The sequence below is a fragment of the Melospiza melodia genome, chromosome 5 (genome assembly GCF_035770615.1).
Source record: "Melospiza melodia melodia isolate bMelMel2 chromosome 5, bMelMel2.pri, whole genome shotgun sequence".
Taxonomy (NCBI): domain Eukaryota; kingdom Metazoa; phylum Chordata; class Aves; order Passeriformes; family Passerellidae; genus Melospiza; species Melospiza melodia.
Window position 1 is genome coordinate 42,839,365 of NC_086198.1, and position 22,848 is coordinate 42,862,212.

The 22,848-nt window shown below is 43.0% G+C and overlaps 1 protein-coding gene across 1 annotated transcript in view; it reads right to left on the reverse strand.

Moving 5' to 3' along the window:
* Window positions 1-22,848, reverse strand: part of LOC134418634 (bifunctional heparan sulfate N-deacetylase/N-sulfotransferase 4) — a 66,695-nt gene that overhangs the window by 38,076 nt on the left and 5,771 nt on the right. The window contains exon 2 of the mRNA XM_063157195.1: window positions 13,274-14,510. Within this exon, the coding sequence (XP_063013265.1) occupies window positions 13,274-14,254 (981 nt within the window). The 5' untranslated portion in view covers window positions 14,255-14,510. The remainder of the gene's footprint in view (window positions 1-13,273; window positions 14,511-22,848) is intronic.

Consider the following 22,848-nt stretch of genomic DNA (forward strand, 5'->3'; position numbering starts at 1 on the left):
TACCCTATGCCAATCCTGGCTGGAATAGCAGGGCCTGGATCAGAGGGAAACTGCCAAACCTCACAGACCTGGAGGCCCGTCTCATGCAGTCCTTCCTGCAAATGGTGCCACTCCCAGTGCTGGCTGCAGAGCACTGGGCACAGCCAGGGCTTTGGCCCTGCCTTCCCTAGGGCTGGGACTGCATTTCCTGGTGCTTTTATTGCTGTGAAGCAGCCTGCTAATCCGTAGTGCAATATAAATAATTAACAGGGAGCTCTCAGCTGGGGCTGAACACAGCCAGCTCTGGCTGCAGATCTATTTTTCATTGTAGAGCTATTACTTGAGCCTGTTCAGCATTTCCCTGGAGTTGGCTGCCTTTGTGTGAGGTCTGACAGGATAGGTGGGTTTCTTAGAAGCAAGAAACAGGTGATGATCTGCAAATATTTGTGTAGTATGTTTATTGGAAACAGGAAAAAAAATCTTTTTATTTCTTGAATGGAATACCCACTTTATCAGATCCATTTCTGTGGCTGTGTTGTAACTCTGTCCTAAAGTCAGAAAACTGTCAGGAGTCTACCTGCATTTAATTGGACCTAGAGGAGTGCATCTGTCCCAGTAGAGGTTCAGCCAGTTCCAGCTGAAGGAGATGAATGGGGGGATCCTGCAGCAAATTGACAACTCGCTGATGACTAAGTGGTGAATAACATCCCTGAGAACTCAGGAGGTGGCTCTTGATTCAGTATTAGAAGAGAGATGATGCTGAGTGTGACACAGCCTGGCAGTGAGAGCACCTTGACCAACTGCTCAAGTGTGGGTGCACAGATACATAAAAATATCCATGGCAATCATTCAGTCTCTTGTTGGAAAAAGGAATTCCTGGCCTTGTTAGAGCACCTAGCAGCAAAAAGCTCAAATGAAGAGCAAGGGGAGAGTGTAACAGGGCAGAAAGTATGAATGGAAAATAGGGAGCATGAATAAGAAGCGGGGTTTATTTTAACAGGGCCACACAGGTGAGTTAAGGCAATTGCTCCCATTCTGGGGAGGATCAAAGGCATTAGGCCTGGCTGGGAGCATCCACAGGAGCTGCTGCTGAAGCTGCAGGAGCAGGGAGTGGCTGCAGTGGCTCCCTGCCAGCAGTGATTGCTGCTGTGTGTCAGAAGAGAGATGATTTACAGCCTGTTTGGGCCAGAGCTGAGGGTCTCCAGTATCAATCACTGCTGATGCTGAAGGATTTTCTAGGAATACTAACCAAATGTGCTGCCAAGTGCTGGGAGGGGAAAAGCCAGCCTGTGCCCAAGCTGAGAGCAGGAGGAATCTCCTGGGCTGTGGGGAGCTGCTGGCACAAGCCCAGGGCTGAGCAGGATCCCTCCCTGCAGGTCCATGCAGCAGGGATAGGAGCTGGTGGCACTTGGAGCAGAGCAGCAAAGGGGCTTAGAGATTATTTCTTATCAGTTCTGACTTTTGAGAAGCTTAAGCATTTCCAGCAAAAGAAATCTCTTGAAGAAAGGCTCTTCAGGCAGGAGAATCAGGAAAGGCAATCTGCCAGTGGGAGATCAAGGATTATTGGTCCAGTTTTTGAAACAACATGATCAGGAATGCTTGTTTTGATTTCAGTGGCTCTGCTCCCTGTGGCCAGCACAACAGCTCCATGAAATAAAGAAGAGATGCTCTATTTCCCCATATCCAATCTGCACGAGGCAGGGGGGGTTTGTCTCTCTAATTCCACTGTAGAGCCCCCAAGGAAGAGGCCCAAAAAGCAGGGACAGAGTCCTCATGTCAGCGCTGATCAATCACAAAATTAATCCCTAAAATAGAAATTGAATGGCAAAACTGTCTCAAGGCTTTTCAGGGACAGCATCAAGGTCTAAAGTAGTATGTTAATAAAAAATGGTTGTTGAGCCATTGTGGTCTTGTGGCAGGAAACTGTGCTGGTGTCAGTCACTGTGCTGCATGTCCCCCACATAAAACCCACACTGCTCATTAGTTAGCTCAGGTCATGACTAGGCCATGCCCCAAAGTCTCTCTCTCCTTGGCACAATACAAATATAGGGTAAAAGACAAGTAACAGCAACAACTACATGTTGGTTGAGTTGTATATTCTTTCTTTTTCTTGTGTTTTGGTGCTTCAGACTTGTTTTCTTAAGCAAAAAAAAAAAAAGAAAGAATTACAAATAAACTCTACAGTCTGTTACAGGTGGGTACTCAGTTGCTATGAATTATTTAAAGACTAGACTAATGGAGGCTACCTTATTTATCTTCTTTAATTTATGGACTTGGATCTACTAAGGTTTAATCAGAGTGGTTTTCTGTTCCTTCACTGCCCTTGGAAATCATTCACTTGGATAACTTGTCACAGAAATCAAACTTCCTTCAAGTTCTCATCATGTACATTCATCTCAAAATTCTGAGCACCGACCAGCAGTGTCAAATCCCTGCCTTAAATTTACTGCTTAAAAACTACCTGCTGTATATGCTGTGTGGTGGGGAATTAAGGGTTTTTTCTGCACATATTCAATCATAGAGGAGAGATTGGAGCAGGTGATACATCCTGAGCTGAGGTGTGTCCTTCAGGGCTCAGAATGGGCATGTTGGCACAAGGATGGATCTGTCCTGTGGCATTGAGTGCCTCCACGTTTGGGGCTTTTCCCTGTGTGAGTCTGCCCATTGCCCACCCTCTCCATAAAAATCAGCAGCCAGGGAAGTCTGGAGAACTGTTTTCCTTGGTTATTGTCAAACTTTGATTTTGCAGAATCTTGATGAGTAAGGGTGTGCTTTAAAAACCACTAGGATTAAGTGCTGCTTTTTAATATTTCTGAGATGCTTGATACTTGTCTGGCAGAGCTTAACTTCTCTGACCTTCCTCCCTTCTTTGTGATGCTGCCTTCCATTATCCAGGGAGCTGGCTTCAGTGTTTTGATAACTAGAATTGGATGTTTCTGTGGAACAAAAAGGGAATTTCAAGGTAAATGTTCTTGCTTTGCACTGCATTTCTTTCACCAGAGATCAGAGTGCTTCTGCCACCCCCTGTTCCATCAGGTTCAGTGCAGAGAGAACTAAAGCCTTTGTTGTCCTCCAGGATAGGTTTAAAATCCCTCCATGCCAGAAAATCCTTCCCAGCATGAAGACAACATAGTGAGCTGTCCAGAGGAGGCAGCTGAAGATCCAAAGTTAAATGGCAATGCCCATCTTACATTTCCACTCAGTTCTCTTGAACAGAAACATGAAAGGCCAGTATGTTGTCCAGCAAAATCAACCCAGACCACCAGCTGAGGCTGGCACATTTGAAATGAACAATTGCAGAAGTTTCAGTAGGCTGCTTCTTCATAAAACTATGTGATTTCAGGTAAAATTGAGAACAAAGATCTTTAACAGTCAAAGGAAATGTTTCAGGTTCAAAAGTATCACCACACCTTTCCCATATGTGGGAAAATTACACTCAGAGCAAAACTGAAGTACTGCTGCTCCTCAGATCACTCTGGAATAGAACCTGGCAAAAAACTCAAACCTGCACCTTGAGAAATTCAAGTGGTCCAAGGTAATTGTGGAAAAGTGATGAAGTCTTTCAGTCCTTGCAGTAACTTCTTAGGAAGGAAACTTGTGCTAACAGGAAGCCCTTCTACATGGCTTTTCCAGCCTTTTTCCTTGTGTTCTGGAATGCTCTTCCCAGGGAGGTGGTACAATCACTATCCCTGGATGTGTTTAAAAAAAGACTGGACATGTCACTTGGTGCTATAGTGCAGTTGAGGTGTTCAACCTCAATGAACCTATACCTAGGGCATAGGTTGGACTCTGATCTTAGAGGTCTCTTCCAACTTCATTATTCTATGATTCTGTGTGAGTGCCCACAGCCAGCCAGCTGCTCCCAAGCTCCCTGAGCACACCCTAGAGGAGCAGTATATCTTCCAAGAGTAATAATGGCTGATGGCAATAATGGCCCAGTGAAAAATCAGAGTGTGCCATCCTTTCCTAAGTCTCCCAACTGTTGGATCTCATGGCTTTCCTCTGTTCTCACATCCAGGAGCACCCTGGTTGTGAGCCCTTGTGGTGATAGGTCTCCAGCACTTGGGAACAGGGAGGAGAGCTGATCTCACCAGCACGTGGAATACCTGCATGGCATCATCTTAAAAAAAAAGACAATTCACATCATTTGAATAATGCCAAGAGTGCTAAATTGAGACAGAAAGGTTGGAGAGGAAGGTTTGGTTTTTGCTTAAAACAGATTGCTATTTCAGAGCCATTCATAGGGATTTTGGTGGCAGCCAGAAAGTGGCATTACTGAGGCAGTTAACTTTTAAATCTACCTGCTTTTGATCTTAATCATTAAAGGCAGCACTTTTCCCTCTAAATATTCCCACTGAAAACTCTGTAGCTACTTGAAGTGTAAAGTATGATTTCATGTAACACAGGATCATTAAACTGGGAAAAATATGTTCAGCAAACTATCGAGCTTTTAATTATAGTTGTTACACTAAATTCCAATCATTTCTGAAGTGAGAGATTCTATTACTCTCACAGCTGAAGGGTAATGCCATAATTTTATTTTATATGGGAATAGCTGTTTAGAAATGACAAATACTGAATTGCTGTGACAGGCTTTGCTTGGGTATTGCTCTGCTAGCCCAACAGGATTGTTTGGCGAGGTGTATCCAAATCCTGGAAATAATTTGCAGCTGTAAGATGAGGAAGTGCTAAAAGCTGGGTGTTTTTTTCCATTATGGAAATCCTCAAGCTCTCCTTTGAGCTGTGCGTTCCCCCTTGTTTGCCCTCTCTCTGCCCCGCTGGGGTTCAGCACACCCTATGTGTTAGGTCACCAGTGAAATGAATAATCCAGAATATTTCTGTGCCTGCAATCTCAGATGGCTTTGAGCAGTTGAAGAGCAGAAAGGTGGTTTTAGCCATCCTACAGTGGGCTCTTTCCAGGCACAGGTTTCCTGCCCAAAATTCCCTCTGGTCTTGAACACTCACCTTGCAATATTTACAGCAGGGATGGTGGGTTTTGTTTCCTGATAATGTACTGGGAGCCTGTGCCCAGTTACAGCAGAAATAAAAGGGAAAGCATATGGGAAACCATATTCCCTTTCCTAATAACAAATACAGAGGAATTACACTTGATAATACCACAGACATGTTTGTTTATGATGCACATAAATCTAGGGATATCTTGCTAGGAAGAGACATGCAGAGCTTTTTCATTAAAGAATTCACATTTTGCAGATGAACCTATTTTTTAAATGTAATGCATTATTGTTGTTATTATTGTTGCTATTAACCATGCAGAGCATAGCCTCAACAGTTCACACTTGTCCCTGTAACTCCTAAAGTAATAAGATTATAGAGTATTTAATCTCTATTAATTATAGATTCATGGAGATTAATGCTTATTTATGTATGTATATTCAGTTCCCAAACATTTGTGCTAATTTGTTGAAAAACCTACAGTAAATATTATTACAAAGGAGGTCTCCAGTCTTGTGGCCCTCAGGGATTAAATATTACTGGGAAATGGACAAAGTACTTTGATCCTCATCCCCTGAGCCTGTCTCCCTTGTCCTGCTCTTCACCAGGCTGCTTTTCCCCAGGTACAACTTGCTGCCCTCTAAAAACAATTGGGTCTCCACCAAAAAAAGCACTTGTGCTATCAAGAATCACTGACAGCTTGAAGAGCCAATATTTCATCAGATTTGGGCCAGGCAGGCAAATACAGTCTGCTGTCAAAAATGTGAATTCCATCATTTTTAATACCATTTTTTACTTGAAGGGCTGATGTTTTGGGGTGAAAAACACACAGGTGCTGAAGCCAATGGATTTAATTGATTCTGATTCAATCCCAGCAGTTCAAGTGGAATATTGAGACAACTTTAAGGAATTGCCTCAGAGTTGGTATTTTAGGTTTAATGTGTAATGTAAAAGCTACGTGAATAATTCTGTCTCTTAAGTAAAATGAAGAGGCAGCAAAAACCTGAAATATCCATTTCCTTGAAATTCTTGTATTAAAGGAATGTCTCAGCAAATTGTGAATTACTTGCATTTTTTAATTTCTGGAAGATCAGCAATTCCAAGGCTACATTTAATTATGATCTTTGGAATTTATTTTTTTAATATTCTTCAAACTGCCCCCTTTTCCTTTAGTCTGCCAGAGCAGATGAGCTGGCAGAACACAATTTTGTTTGAATGATATTCCAGTGAAACATTGTGCATTTCATAAATCAACATTTTGCCACAGAAAGCTGTTTCAGTGGAGCAATCCAGGTTGATCAAGTAACTGGAGTATAAACTGCATTTTCCTCTGCCTTGTCACTTTGCCATTTTAGAAGGATTTTCTACCCATCTATAAGTATAAGGATAAATGGCTAAACAAGTAGGATGGAAGGAAAATTAAAATCCTAACCTCTCACTCTTTGAATATTTCCATACCTTTGTCAGAAAGTATTGGGAGGGTGGTATTAGCTTTAATAGATTTAGTTTGTGGGTTTTTTTAAAATAAATGTTAAAATTCCAATTAAATGATGGCATCAATTAAAAAATTAAACTCTGAGATGAGAGATTCATCCTTTTCCGATCAGAAGTGTTAAAAATAACAGGGATGTGATGTGCCAGAGAAGCTGAGTGTGTCCCACACCACAGATCCCACTTGTGTTTGGGTGTTGTCTGGATGGAAAATGGGAACAGCAGACTAAGAGAGTGCTGGCAATTCACAGAAAGAACAGAAACATAGACAAGGGTAAGACTTACAAATACCTAGAGAAATTGTCATGGCTTGGTAAAGGACATGTAAAATTTGTGCTTCTGAAGGGGAAAAAGTACTTGATCCATGGCTTTGTTTCCTAAAGAAAGCCATGAAGTGTTTTAACTAATACACTGCTTTGCAGGAAATTCTTATTAGCTTGTCCTTTAATTTTCTGGAAAATACTGAAAATGAAATTCTTAATGGAATTGAATAAAAATAGTTTTGTTTTCTCCCTGACATTTCTGGAGAGAAATTGTGAACTAACTTAACTTAATATCTTAAGACATTATCTATAAAATGTGTGTGACTAAGTTATAAATTACTGTATTTAACATTAGAAATTTTGTTGACACAAAATGACAAAGTTAAATTCCTAAATAGTGTTATATTAGAATTTCCCATGAGGTGAAAAAAACTCTGTAGTACTTTGTTGGGGTTTTTTTCTGCCTGGATGGAAAGAAGGCAGGTGGAGGTGTAGAACACTGGGAGTAACAGCAGTAACTGAAAGGATCTTTGGCCATATTCACAGAAAAGACAAAGACTTTAAGACTTAATTTCTGTGAGCATATGTATGTAAAGTATAGGGGTGGATGGATATGGCTAAGGATTTGAAGCCAGACATAGTCAAATATTTGGTTTTATACTTCATTGTGACACAGAGGTTGGCAGAAAACTCCTAGTTAATTATTGTTAAGTAGTTAAGTCTGAAATTTCTCATTTTTTCAGGGAGATTTTCTCAGTTTCTCACCTGTTTGTCCATCCCTCCCTGTCCCCACCCTTTTCCTGGGCACTGCCACTTGCACATCATTTGAATAATGCCAAGAGTGCTAAATTGAGCTTTTGCTCCAAGTGTTCCTCATGCTCCCATTTGGATGACAAAGGCTTATTTAAAGTCACTTAAGTAACACCCGCTGAAGGAGCTGCATTATGGATGGGCTCCTGCTAATGTGTTTATTGCTGCTTCAAGTGCTTTTAAGGCAATAATTATGACTGCTCTTGCAGTCTGCACTGCCTGGCCCTTCTACAAGGCCATTCCATCATTCCAGAGTGTTGTTTTCTGTGCAGGAAGCAGCTGCTAGGGCTCCTTTTTAACTAATATGTGTTGTTTTAAAGCTCAGGTTAATGCAGGTCTCTGGAGGGGTTGATATTAAGCAGATGTGTTTTTTGGCTCCTATGGATTCCTAAGTGAGGCTAAATTAAATAGAGTACCACGTGTACCCTGAAAATATATTCCATTTTGCTATAACCTATGACTTCAGGATTAGTTTGGAGAAAGGATTCAAGAAATAAGTACAAATCCAGGAAATCAGTGCAAGTGTAGAAGAGCAATGCGACACAAGTCAGCTTGTGAGCACCAGAAATGTGAGCACCAGAAATCTGAATTTGACCTGGAAGACCTGCCATTTCTATATTATAAAATGTATTGTGACATTTTTTAAAACATCAAATTTTAAAATGCTTTTCAAAATGAAGTTCTCTTGAGTTCTTATAGCCAGAATGAAAGATGATTTCTCTCACTTTTTTAAATAATTCATTTGTTGTTTTGTGCAGTGTTAGACTTTTTTCCTTGGGGGAAAAAACCCAAACATCTGAGATTAATTCTGTGTTTAACAGAGATTATTCTGAGATGAATTGCTTGTACAAACAATACCAAATTGAACCCTACAGACCAAACACCAGTGTGTTCCCTGGGATACAAGAATACCAAGTGAGTTTTCAAACATTGAGGAAAATCTTGCTAGGGACATAGTTGTTCAATAAATTCAAGAGGTAGAAAATTTGAGCCACCAGAATGTGTTTTCTGACAAGACTCTATAAAACACTCTGAAGACCACCTAATTTTGAGTGGGAAGGTGGCAGATGAGAAAACCCCAAATCTATTAGAATTCAGGAGGGTCCTTGGATAGACAGTCAATCCATCAGGCTGCCAAGGAGAAGGATACGGGTTCTGCTGGTGCCAAGGGAATTGTGGTGTTTAACTACACTGCTACTGAAGTTGTGAATGAAAGAACAGGCCCTGTTGAAACAAAAGAAGAATGAAACATTCTGTCTGATGTGTCTTGACAAGGCACTTGAGCGGTATTCAACACTCAAATTATTACAGAAAGAATTGGGTGATTCAAGAGACCTGAAGAAGGAAAATATTGAATTAACTGTCATCTCTGATGAAGCAGAACGGAGCAGGGACTCCCATTTAAAAAAAAAAAGATTATTAAAATTTTCATGTAATGCCTCTCAGTTGCTTTTTGAATTCATTTTTAAGGACTTTAAGACTGTCCAAAAGTGGGAGCTGCAGACTCCACTTCATTGTGTCACTCTCAAGTGCTTCAGAAGGTGACAGAAGTGCCACCCAGGCTCAGTGACTAATGCTTGGCTTGCTCTGGGTTTCTGGGCTCAGCTTCTCCCTGGGCTGGCCATGGCCATGGTTCCTTTACTGGAAGGGGTTTATTATGATTAAAAGGGTATCATGGTGACTGTTTTATTTCATGACTGACCATTCTGCCATACCTGGTGATGTGGCCCAGACATTTCCAGTAGTTCCACCTGAAAGCAGCTGTCCTTGCACAAAAACCAGGGATAATCATATGCTGGAGAGATGGAGAGGTTGAGCTCAGCTCCCTGCTGTTCCAGTACTCTTTAATTTGGAATTGCCAGGAAAGATGCAACTGCAACATGATTTTTGTCTTGAAAACACTAAAATGAGCCAGAAATCACAGGCTTTAAGTGTTCCAGGCATTTTAATGATGATGAAGGTCAAAGACAAAGTGCAGACTGTGGCAGTGAGGGGGTGTCAGAGACAAATTGTTATTTCCACTGAAGGAAGTGGAGCTCAGAGGGGGAAGGCAGCAGGAGAAGGCAGACAGGCTGCAGGGAGAAGGGAGGCCTGCAGTCAGCACTAACAGAAATGACATTCCCAAGCATGGCTCCATCATTTACTGCAGCTGAGAAAGCCCCAGGATCCTCCCATCCCTATAGTGACAATTAGAGGGGTTACAGAAAAGGGAAATGGAGGTTTTAGGGAAGGGAGCTCTGGAATATGGTGGTGCTGGGACAGGCAATTTCTCCTCGATTATCTCATCAGCTCTAGCTGGGAGAGTGGGATAAGAGAGGGGACTAGATGGTTCTGACTCCACCCAGAAGGAGGTTTGTTGCAGTCTAAATCCTGGGGCTGAGAGGAGGGTATCAAGTGAAAAGCTAAAGCTTTTTGTTTCATTTGGAGTAGGTTTTTGTTTGTTTTATTTATTGAGGGGTAAATGCCTTAGCTTGCACTGAGCTCTTGCAGGGCTTTTGAGTTAACAATAGAGGGTGTATTTGTGAAAGGTGCTGGAAAACCCTGGTGGCTGCATGGAGCTCTTCCTGGGTGAGTAAATATTGTACTGGCTCATACTATGGCAACAGGAAAAATAGCAATACTTCAGCAAGCTCTTACTCCTTGTTTGGGAAATGCAGCCCTCTTTGTGCTCAGTTAAAAGCAAACTTTAAGGGTGAAAGCTTTGTGTTTTTTCTGTGTGGCTCTCCCAGAGACAGCATAAAAAGACATTTCCAGGGTTTTTTGCCAAATCACTGATGCCAGTGATACTGGACTCATGTGGCTGGGACCCGGTATCATTTACAAGAACACAAATTCACTGTTTCTGCAAATTAACTGAAGAATTCTTTTGCCTTTGAAAATCAAGCACTGAGATAATGTATTGGCAGGCAGGAAAGGGAGAAATTCATTTGCAGAGGCTCGCTAGGCTCAAGACAGAACTCCACAAAGCTTGGAAAAACAGCTTTCTGTGGCTCTGCGGAGTTCCTGTTAATTACTTAGCCAGACATGACCTTGCACAACTTCTTCAACACCAGGGACTAGGAGATCTTCTGTGGTAAACAGAGCCCATAATAACCCTGTTCTCTAATCTCTGTTTCTGTAGCTGATGCCACCCTTAATAAAAGTGTGTGTGTGTGTGTCTATATATATGTTTATCTCCCTGAGGCACCTAATTGACAAATGGCTTTGTGAGGGAATAGGAACATTTGGGTTGCAGGAAGTCATTACACAGGCACAGGTTGACTTGTTTGATTACTGTTACATGCCAATATTGCTATCAAGGGACTGGCTGGGTATTAAAGCATTCCTGAGGGGTTTGGGTGGGCATGGCACCTTTAGAGAGCCTAGCGGAGAGTCCCTAAATCTCTGCTCTCTGTGAGCAGCCACAGCCCCTCCTCCCAAAGGCAGGGCAAGGCTTTGCCATCACTGAAATATCAGCCTCCTAAGTAGTTATTTTTGCCTTTCAAGCAAAGCTGCTGTGCCTTACAGGGTGAAGGCAGGTCTGCTGGTTCTTAATTGCCTCCTTCCCCAGTGACTTGGGAGATTGTTCTCTAACTGGCTGTAATTACCCTTTTCTGTAAACTAACCAAAGTGCACTCTGCTTTCAGTGTTATGCTCATTAACAGGATTCTCTTCTGTGGGTTAATGGATGCTGGGAATGTCCAGTCTGTAGGAGCAGACTGATTTTGTGTAGCAAGTGTTTGTGAGTTACCCTGAGGAACAAATCTCTGCCAGGTTTGAAATGAAATCCATAATGTTGAGGACAGAGTATCTGTGGGTGCTCAAGCTGCAGGGTGGATTTATGTGTGAAACATTCACCTAAAAATGGGAGAAAAACTTTTTATCGTCCCCAAAAGAGAGCTTGAGGGGAAGGTTCGTTCTGAGCCTGTGCCTGCAGGAGATTTCTCCCTGTGGTTAGTGTTTGTGGTGTGATTACTTGTGTGAGGTGAGGAGGGGATTTATCCTATGAGTGGCACTTCTGGTGTTTTTGTGAGGAAGGTGGGCTGCTAATTTGGCATTGAGAAATGTGGGGAAAATGAAATCTTCCCTTTGTACTCTGACTCAAACATAATGAATGAAAGAAGGCTCACCATGCATTGCTTGGAAAAAAAATTAAAAATGTCTGAATCCCAGGCAGATGTTTTTCCTTGTTATTGTTTAGTTGTTCAGCAGCGTGGACTGGTTGGTTTTCAGATGGATAAAGGCAAGCAGCACATAAATATAATTCTGAATGCTTTTAACAGCATCCAGCTCTTACTGCAGCCCCTGGATGTGGAGTTTTCTGCCGTGTCTCCTATAACGAGTGCAGAAGTGTGGCTGCTGTGCCAAGCACAGCTGGAAAGGTTTGCCTGGCAATGTTGTTGACTGCTGGACAGTAATGGGGGTGACTTGGGTTTTTTCCTGCATAATGAGGTGATTCCAGTGAGAGCTCAGCTCTGAATCTCCAAGTGTCCCTGTGTGGACACTGCTCTGCTGGCAGTGGGGGCTCTTGAACTGCTGTGGGACAGTAACATTAAGGCTTCCTTAGCGCAGCAAACCACATCAGAAAGGTGCTCTCAAAAAGGTGCAGGCAGGAAGCTATTGCTGAAAAACTTGTTTCACAAGTGCCTTTGGAGTGAGTTTCCTCTTGTGTACGAGCCCTTGCTCAGAGCATTTCCCCATGTATTTCCAGAGAGAAAGCACTTGATGCACAGTGCTCAGATCTCAAAGGCACCAGGCACTCCGAGTGCTTGGTGCTCAGAATCAGCCCTGATGAGCATTCATACACCTGATGTGGCTAATGGCTGTTCTGATGTGCAAAATTGTTTCAATTGTATGTGACTACTGCTCTTGCTGGGTGTTTGGCTACCCCAAAGGTCTGGAGAGGAGGCTGAGGAACATAGAAATTGTAGAAATGGAAGTAAGGGTTTAGAAATGAAATAGAAATGTGCTTTTGAAAACAAAAGGCTTGCTTATTGTTCCTGAAAGCATTGGGTATTTACAGGAAAAACCCTCCAGAATAAATGCTGGAGATTGTGATATTGCATGCTTAGGGATTCAATTAATCTCTATGATTCCCACATGTGGAAAATGACAAGAAATAACTGTCATGCTGTTGAGCTCTGTCTATTCTTTCTGAGCTGCACACATCTTTGAGAATTACTCTGACCAAATTTAATGGTGTCCCTGGATACAACAAATCAGGAAAATAAGTGTGGAAGAGCCCCCAGTGAGTAGTCTGTGGGCCTTTCACTCTGTCAGATGGTTATGTCACTTGCTCAAGTGCATGATGTGCTTCCACCCTGTCACTGGTAACTTTAAATGCTTACCTGCTAGTCTGTAATGAGAATTATCCTGATAACTCTTAGGAGTCATGCTGGGGCTGTGACTTCTTCAGGCTCTTTTTTTCCTTTTGCTCTTTGTTTTTTTTAAATGCAGTGATGGTGAGGTTTAAAAAGGCAACCGTCTTGTAGTGTTCTGGCTACTTGACAGCAATAGTGAGAGAAATAATACAGAACAGGCCTCTAGAAGATATTATGTATGTGCAACATGTGTATGCCCCTACGTAGACACATCCATAAGTGCATCTCTGTATGTTTGTGGGAAAAATGCCTTTTCATCTCAGGCTGTGGTTTATGCATCTGCTGGCTGCACTTGTGCACTTCCAGCCCTTACCAGGAAAAAGGGCTGCTCAGCTTGTACAAGCTTTGCCTCCTTTTAAACTCCTATTAGCATGCACCCGTGTCTGGGATGGTATCCCCCAGTTCTTGCCTTACCTTCACATCGTTGACGTTCATCCTCGTCCCCTCCTTCCCCACGAAGATGTCGTCGATGTCCACCAGAATGTACCTCTCCAAGGAGAGCGTCAGCTTCTTCCCCGACAGGAAGGAGATGGCGTCGATGAAGATGAGCTTGTGGAGCCAGAAGGTCAGGTTGTTCCCAAAGAGGACTCTCTGGATGCCGTCGTGCAGGCCCAGGTCCTGGATGACGGTCGCATGGAGAGCGGCGCGGGGCAGCGAGGCCGGGGTGGGCCTGGCAGGCTGCAGCTCGCCCAGCAGCACGGGCTGGTAGGTGGAGTGGTTGAACTGGAACACCGTCCAGTCCTGGCCGGGCAGGGGGCCCTGCTCCAGCCTGGGCGCTTTGGTGATGCGCAGCAGGGGCGAGCGAGGGTTCACCACGCAGTCTCGCAGGGCCACGTTGTTGTACAGCTGCAAGGGCAGCCCTTTCAGCCTGCTGCTGGGGGAGCTGTTCTCGTTGGCTTTATGAAAACCAATTATGCTAGCACTGTATTCCACACAGTATTTTTCCAGAAGCTCTCTATTCCACGAGTCCATGGACACATACTTTAAAATATTCTCGTATATAACGATGGTGTACTTCCCTCTCCCGTTGTCTGTGAGAGGGGGAATGTCCCCCTTGGCTGGTGCAATGACCATGTGGTACTGAAACTTGCTGGACTCGAGGATGGCTACGATGTCTTGCCCCAGCTGGGAGTACTGGCTTTCCACGAACAGGAGCACGGTGGGATCAGTCCTAGAGGGATCAATTGGCTTAGGTGTTCTCAGCTCCGCAGACCTGTAGGGCAGAAGTTTGAGGTCCTCGCACTCTGCTTGCCCAGTGGTTTCCACGAGGGCCATTTCCTGCTTGTAGCCAGTGTAGAGGAAATAGGCAGAGATGACAATACTTGCCAAGCAGAAGGTGGCCAGGAGAATGACCAGCATTCGGAAGCTTCTGTGGAGCTTCCCGATGAGATTCATCTTTGGCAGGGCTTCCAGTTCCTGCTGACTTAGCACTCTTCCAGGTGCTCCTCCTAATGTGCCATGGGAATGAGGAGTTGCAGAAGTTCCCTTTCCGAGGTGTTCATGTGACCATTGCAGTGCATTTATGAGGCGTTTGGGGAGGCTGTAAGGCTGTCAGAGCGGGAAGTCAAAGGATCGGGAAAGACAAATTGGAAGAGGTTTTCTCACAGAGCAGCAGCTGCCAATAATCAATGAAGAGGACTCTTAACATTATCTGCAACAAGAAGTAAAAGAAGAGTAAGTAAAACAAAATCCATAAAGCAATTAAAACCACACATTAATAAGGCCAGTGATTGATACTGGTAATGTGAGTAAAGAGGGAAGTTCTGAGTAGTTCAAGGAGCACTCAGTGTCACTTGCTTTCTTGGTGCATTAAGATAAACTGCATTAAACAGCTCCCCCGTGTTCTTAGGATACAGAAATGAACTCTGAAGAAAACTAGTTGAGGATGTGCATCTCCTTATCTGCTTGTCTTATCTAAAATATGTCGTTACTATTGCAGATGGAACAATGGAAGATTTTAGGGGCAACGTTTGGACCAAGTGAATATTTGTTAAATCTGGGACCATATTCTGCATCAAATTCAAACTGCATAAGGTATAAATTCTGTGTTGGGTTGAAAAACTAATGTTACCAAAGTGAAAGATATGACAGGAGTTTGAGGAGAGATTTGTAGGGCTTTCTCTCCAGTTTCCATTCTGCACTTAGAGCAATCAGAGTTCATGGTCCAGTTTAGGAACTATAAAGATTCTGTGGGGATTTTCCAAATGAATGAGCAGGCTGCTACTAATGTGGGGTACAGCTGTGCTTGGCTCTGCCTCCCTCAGCGATCAGTGGGAGGTGCTGTGTAGAAGGAGAAGTACCTCAAGGAAGCTGTTTTAGTGCTGGGTGGGCAAGTAGGTGGTGTGTGTGCTGGTCCATGGCACCTCTGGCTGAAGCCCTCAGCCTCTGGTCTGTTCCTGTACGCATCAAGGACAGGGTGCTTAAACCTCATTGCTCTGAAGCCCTTGTGCAATTCCTGGCAGTTCTGCCTAAGTTCATGAGAAATTGCCACTGGTAACAATAAACCCCATGATTCAGAGGCAGTTAAAGCTAACTAAATAAATAGCCTTTGCTACTCTATGAATTTAAGCAGGAATTAACATCTTTGTGAATTATTGATATTGTTTGTTTATTGGAACAATGTGAGACAGTAAACAATGAACTATTTTGGAACTGCTGGGAAGAAATGCTTTTTCCAGGCAGATCCTTCCCAGTTGATGTGTCCTCTTCCATTAACTCAGATTACATTTTTGACTTGTGTTCTGAAAACTATTCATTCATCTTAAGGTTTGCACCTAAAACTGGAAAATGCTTGTAAGAAGCATTTAGAAAGAAGGAGTTTGTTTTCTGAGACCATTTGTGACGCTGGTGGGTTGAAGCTCTTATCTGATTTACCTTCCTCAGTTGGAAATTTGGAAGGAGATATTGAGACCCCTGGATTCTGGGCTGTTCCAGTAGTGACCCTGCTCTGTCACATAACTGGCCAAGAGGGGAGTGAGGTAGGGACAGAAATAGGAAACCTCTTATGCATTTACTCATTTCTTATGTGTGAGAGAACAAATGTAAGAGGAATCACAGCTACCATTAGGAACTTGAAGTCATCCTGATAATCTTAAGAGCATTTGCCCTGCTTTGGTGCTTCCCTTGTTCTACAATTGTCTGCCTGCTGGGATTTCACTTCTTATTAAACTTCCAATTAAGATTCCTTCAAAAGATAACACCGGATCAAGTGAAGCATCCTCTGCAAGATGGTGCTGGAGTTTGGGTGGCATTGAGGACTCCCTCAGGACTTTATCAGATCAGGACTCCTGCTCTCCGTGGGAGGGGCAGCCTCCAGGGCTGGGTCATGTGTCCCCCCAGCAAAGAGCTGACTGCAAAAAGCCTGTTCGGTCAGCACCAGACAGGCAGGTGACTGGGAAAGAATCTTGAACTCCCGCTCCCCGGGCTGTGCATCCTCGGCTTGCTTTGGGCACTAGAGGGCAATCGCTTCTTGCTTTTGCGAGGCAGCCCCGGCTCTCCCCTCGCTCCGCAGCACACTGCCCTGCCCCCGGCCACGCTCCCGCCAGAAGGCGTCGCAAATCCCCAGGGCACGTAAAACACCTTAATTAAGACTCAGATGCTTAAAATTAAATAAAAGGCAGGAGTTCTGCTCGAAAAAATGTGCCGCTGGATCACCCTGGATGGTTTGCAAATGTTTCAGCCTCCACTTGTGACACAAGGGAATAGCTTGTGAGAAGACCTAAAATGGCACAGTTTTTCTTCAGCATTTGGCCCTGCTGGATCTCCTGGGTACTGGTATTGCAAGCTGTCAAAACAATCAACTTCGCCAATATTATAGCTTGTGTTACTAAAACAGGAGAAGCCCCTGACTTTATACTAGTCAAAACAAAAGTATGGTCTTCATCCCTAATTATTTCCTCCCAATAACACTGGTAAAATCTCGTTGAGACAAAATATGAATAATCAGATTTCATATTAGCTACTATCTGTTGTATGTAGACGTTGTAATTAAGTGCGAGTATTCCCACTTATTGAGATGCATAATTACCTAAAATTGATAAAGAATTTAAACTTGCATAAGGAAACCTGGCATTGGAGCGGACCTTTTTTAGTCTGCCCATTGTTTTTCAACTGCTCTGTTGAACTGATTATACTGTTCAATAAAAAAAAAAAGGTGTGAAGTAATTAAAGGTTATGAAAATAAATCAGCTAAATTAGCCATTAGTGGAACTTTCTCCAAGGCATAATTGGAAGTTAAGTGCCATTTGTGCCTTTGAAACTCTCCTCCTTTAAGTTCAACAGCTTTGCATTCACTCCAGAATTCAACTATCTTCGTAGAGTTCCTGTGCTAGATGTATTTGAGCAACATGAAAATAGGCCATACTTCATAATTAGTATTACTTATGGAGCTTCTTGGTAACTGGTATTTGAGGTCCTGTGCTCCTGTGGTCACTGATGAGCACTCACTGACTCTTCAGAGAGGTAAAGGCCAAAGCTGAGCGCATTTGGTTGAGGAATCAAGGCTGCACTCATCCAGGGTTGGTCCTTCAGTAGGTCTTGTCCATTGAGCTGATTTCCTCCATGTGGGGCCTTGGGCCAGCAAGAGCAGAACACTGCAGTACAGCTCTGTTGTGATGTCAGACACATCTGCAGGGACTCTAATTTTTCTTTAATTCAGGCAGCTGAAGAAAAATGGAGCTTTAAAAATTGCTGCCTCCTTGCTAAATAACACTTCCTGCTTGCCCGCAGAAAGGCGTTTGATGGATGACTAAAGTGTGCTACTTCTGAAGATGATTGATTGGGAGATTAGGACTTGACTATTTAAAACTGATGGCACGACAGCCAGGAGAAGCAGCCCCCTGGTAATGCCATGTGGTAGCTGTGCAGCAGGAATTCAGGCTGGCTTCTCGTGGGCCAGCTCCCAAGGGGACAGCTTCACCCAGGGCTCGGTGCCTGAGCCAGCACACTTGGTGTGTGGGCTGGGGGAGCTCCTCTTGCCTCTGATCGTGGTAGGCAGAGGATCTCTGAGCTCCTTGAGCTTGTGGGAAGTAGAAATATTGATATGAAGCCATCAGCTGTGCTGGCTCACCCTGAGGATGGAGCTAATGGGCTTGACATCTGCAGTGGGTTCAGAGCGTGGCAGTGCTGGCACTGCCCAGCAGAGCAGGACCCTGGTTGTTCCACAGCACTGTGGCCATTCCCAATCTCCTGTCTGCACCACAGTGCACTGCTGGGAGCAATTCACCTGGAGGCAGACCAGAGCTTCCCCTTCCTTATTCTGTCATAAATCAGAAGTCAGAATGTCTTTATTGTCTATATATAAAACTTCCCTTTAGGCTAAAAACCTAATGTAAAGCCTTTCCTTTTTCTTTTCTTTCTAAGCTTGTATGACTCCTGTCATTTACTGCCAGCCCAATGAATTATGACAGCTGCCTTGCTGCTCCTTGCATGAGACTCCTCATTCATTACAGAAACAAGCAGCCTGATTTGAGTGATAAATGACTCCTGGTGACCATTTGCAAAATTTCAGAGTTTCTGTTCACTGAGGAAGGAGAAAAAGAGCATTTTTCTTTTCTTTCCCTCAGAAAAGTTTCCAGGAGATTTTTTGGCTGAGCTCACAAAACTTACATCCTCTTTGAAAGTAATTTTTTTTTTCAAACTTAACTAAGCTGCAATGTGTTTTATGTTTGTAAATGTGGCTTTGATGAGAGAGGTCTCAATACCAGCTTCTCATAGCTCATCACAAAGTATTAGAAAACTCTTTTTACCTAGCATAAGGCCAGCTTCTGAGCTGATAAGGGCTGGAGAGCTTCTGACTTCTATTTTATTATTTTTGAGTGGAGAGGCTGCTCAGTACTTTCACCTCTTTTGTTTCTTTTATATGCATAATCATGTGTAAGTTGAACACCCATTTTTTCAGTATTTTCAGCCGTTTGATCAAGTCTATATTGTACATATAATCTTGTGTGATTTCAGAAAGCTAAATGACGCCAGAGGGTGAAGTCAATAATCAATGAATATAAAGCAAAGAGTTTGAAATACCTCAACTGGTGCACTTGATGAAAGCTGGTGTGATTTTTAGCATGAAACAATACTTGGAAGGGAGCTGTTTGACCCTTCTGACTTCTATTTCTCTTTGACTTTGAGCTTTTCCAGATGATTTCAGAAGGTGGTGAGAAGGCTCCCTGGTGGAGCAGTGGTTGGAGGGTGATTTGCAGATGAGTTTTGCCCATAGGGATCTTCTCACACCTGTGCACATCCTTTGGTTCCCCAGCCCAAATGTGACATTTCATGTGGCTTAGCTCCTTGTAGAAATGTGTTTTAAGACTTAGCCAGACCACCCTTGTGGTGAATGTTGCCTCACCATTTGGTGATGTGGTGAGGCAACATTGTGGTGATGTTCAGCCTCACCATTTCCTTCTTGTGACCCATTAACTTCCAGCAGTCCCACGGTCATTTGGACCACCCAGAAATTCCATAAATATCCCATCTGGGATGTTTCAGTGAGGCTTCCTCTAAATGGCACCATTTATGGGTCTCTAATGCATTGGTACTTCTGAACATAATGAGTAGTTGCAACATTTTCTCAGGAATTTCTGACTCGTGCTCTCTCTGGAGTGTCAGGAGTGGAAGCTCCCAGCAATCAGTAATTAAGGTATAGTCTGAGGAGAGCCATGCATGAAGAGAGAACCTATACATGTATTTCCTGTTTCATGACAGAGCAGCTCTAGTGATCATCACAACAGATAAGTGTTAGTGACCACATTCACCATCTGAGCAGCTCCAGATGTTGTGTGGTGATACCACAATTATCACAATACACATGATATTTTGATGTCACAGGCAAAACAGCTTAACTCTCAGGGCAGACTTAATTTAATGATTATTTTAAATATACCTTCTCAATGCAGTTTCTAATAAATGTGTCTCTCTAGCATGACTGATGGTTTTAAGATCCACCACTTCTCACCAGTAACTCACCAAAAATTCAAAAAGCTCAACAGCATTAAAGGGATCAAGCCTGGCTTTTCCAAGGTCACTCAGACACCCCGTGGCTGAGCTGGAAACAGCAGCCCCTTGCATAATGGCCTTCAGCAGCTGTTTCTTGGTGTGTGTAGGACAGCAAAAGGCTGAGAAGGTGGTGTTGAGAGATGATCTGAAGGGCAGCAGCTTAGTGCCAAAGCCACGATGACAGAACCAAAATGTCAGGGCAGGGAGTTGGGGCTGCAGTCACAGAAGTGTGTGCCCTGCAGGATTGAGTCCTTGCTTTGCTTTCCTGGTGGGATTACTGGAGAGGGCAAGTGGAATCACCATGCTTTCAGTGCCCCAGCCCAGGGGAATGGAGGTGAGTATAAACAGACTTTGCACGGTGCTCTGAGGCAGCCCACAAAACATTGCCCTGACTTGATGCAGCAAATCTCCTGCTCTCGCTTGGTTAATGGCTCTTCATCACTTTTCAATTCATAGTTTAATGCTCCAATGGAAGCCAATTTGAATTCATTTAACTCTTCAAATAAAACTTTTGTGAGATACTCTATCAGATGTTTTAATAGAGTCCATCTATTCTGGTAGTGTTTTCCCCTTTCCTAAGGCTGTCAATTAGCTCTCCAGTTCCAACAGAATGATTTGTGCTGTGAACTCAGCTGAGACACAACATTTGTGCAGTAGAATGGCTGCCTAACTAGGACTCCTAAAAGTCAATCAATGTAGTAGCCAAACACAAACGTGTTGCCTGAACGGGTAGAAAAGCTAAGACTTAAAAAAAAAAAAAATTGCTAAAAGCCTTTCTTATGGTTCTATTAGAACCAAGTAGCTGCAGATTTTCTATACTGATTTTGACAATTTACCAAGGATTACAGGTTTATGGGTGATTACTAAAACTTTACTTTTACAAAAAAAGAGAGATATATTCCCAGGCTCTGGAACAACCTGTTAGAAGCTGAAGTATTTGGTCTTTATGATTTTTTTTTTTTGTAGTTAATTGTTTCCCACACTTTCTGTTGTCCTATTGCTTTTCTGGGAGCTAAAAATGTTTGCCACCATGTGAGATAATTAAAATGTGTCCACTCTTTTACCAATGCCAATATATTTCATTGAATAACATGTTTTGTGGTGTCTGTATCCTGTCACAGGGACTGTTTGTGAGCAAGTCAGATGTGGTCACATGTGCTAGGAATTAAAAGGAGGCCACTAACTTATTTCAGAGGGAATACTGCTGTCACATAGTAGTGATCTATTGCTACTGCAGAGGAAGTCTATTTAAACCCAGATAACAAAGACTTTGTACTTTAATCTCTCATACAGCACGTTTGCCACATGAAATTTAAACAGGGCTTTATGCTGAGTTTGCTCAAGCCCAGTTCCAGCCACTCAGACACAGTTTTCAAGCTCTGTGTACATTGATTCTCATTGTAACAGCTTCTCTTTATTTATTCTTTGAGTAATTTCTGCCGGAATCCCCTATCTCTACCTTTGTCCTCACTGGCTCAAGGATTTGGTTATTGTTGAGAGGATTTGGTAGAAAAAGAGGGAGAAGACTCAGAGTTTGGTCCCACCACTCTCTGATCAGAGCAGATGTGAGGGCTGGGGCATTACCCAAGCCACCAGTCCTGGTGTCAACCTGGCAGGGCTTGGCAAGTAGTGGCTTCCAAGCAAAATGAAGCAAGGAGAGTAGATGAAGCCAGGGTGACCCTCCACGTGTGCCTCCTTTTTTTTGTGTGTGTGTGTGTATGCTTCTTGGACTTCCAAACACCTTCTAAAGGGCAAAATTCAGTCTCTTCCACCTTCCTCATAAATACTTGCATTTAGCACTGCTTCTGTTGCATGGCAGTTGCGGAGCAGCAAGTTAAGTTTGTAGTATCTCTCCTGTCTCTTTCTAGTTTTAGTTCTATACTAGGTCCTAGGCAGTCCTCCAAGAAAATGTTGAGTTTTAGTACCAGTTCTTTACAGGCAAGATCAGCTTTTTGTGGGGACCACTTAGGGCTGCACGCATGACTGCCGTCAGTAAACCTAATCTAGACAGAGAAATGTGGTCATGTAACAAAAATACTACAGTATCCAAGAGACTTTCCCCTTAATGTACTTAAGTGTTGCAGACAAGACAGTCAGAGGAAGTTTTATGCAAGATGATTAACACAAATTGAAATTCTTACCTTGAAATGACTGGAGAGGTACTGTTTGCCTATCAAGAGGAAAAATGCTTTATGGTGAAAAGATAAGGCAGGGAGTAGAACCTTTAATTTCTGTCTCTGCCACTGTCATGCTTTGCCCTCTGGAGGCCAATGATTTTTTTTTTCAGTATTTCATTTTCCCTGTCTTTGTTGAGGGAATACTGGTCTTTTCTACATTTACATGGACATTAGCTGTAAAATGCTCTAATATTATTTGTTTGGTTCGGATGTGTATAGCAGGGATATTGCGAAGTGTGCTTTTGGGAAAGCCAGTGCAAAATTCATGCTTTTGTGTGCAGGCAAATGTGTTTGCTGTGCTTGCTTCCTATTTCTTCTTTTTTGTTGTACCCTGGTTAAATTCCTTTGTGTTTATTCCTGCCACTGCTTTATGGTGTTTCTCTGAGAGGAGCCACTTTGTCAGCCAAATGAAAGATCTCTGTAGAGATTTCTGGTGTGTCATCTGTGACCTATAGATACTGTTTTGCTCTTGGTTCAAAATACAAACAAATGTTTCCTTTTGAAAGATCTATTCTTTGTTTTGTCTAGATACAGTTCAATTTGGAAATGCCACTAGTAGGATAAGGGTCCTGCTTGGGAATTCAAGGGATTTTTTTGTTGAGTCATGCTCAGCTCAGAGACTGGAACTAGAACTAATGCCATTAGAGCTCTGTGATGGAATAGAGAGGCTTTGATTAACCTCTTGCTTGCTTGAAAAATCTCTGTTTATTGAACTACTGAGGCATTAGCTGATTGTTGAAGGGGGAGAGTGTGGAATAAAAAAAAAAAATCCAAATGGTTGTCAGTCTTTCTGAACATAGTGCTCCTGAATCAGGCTGGAAT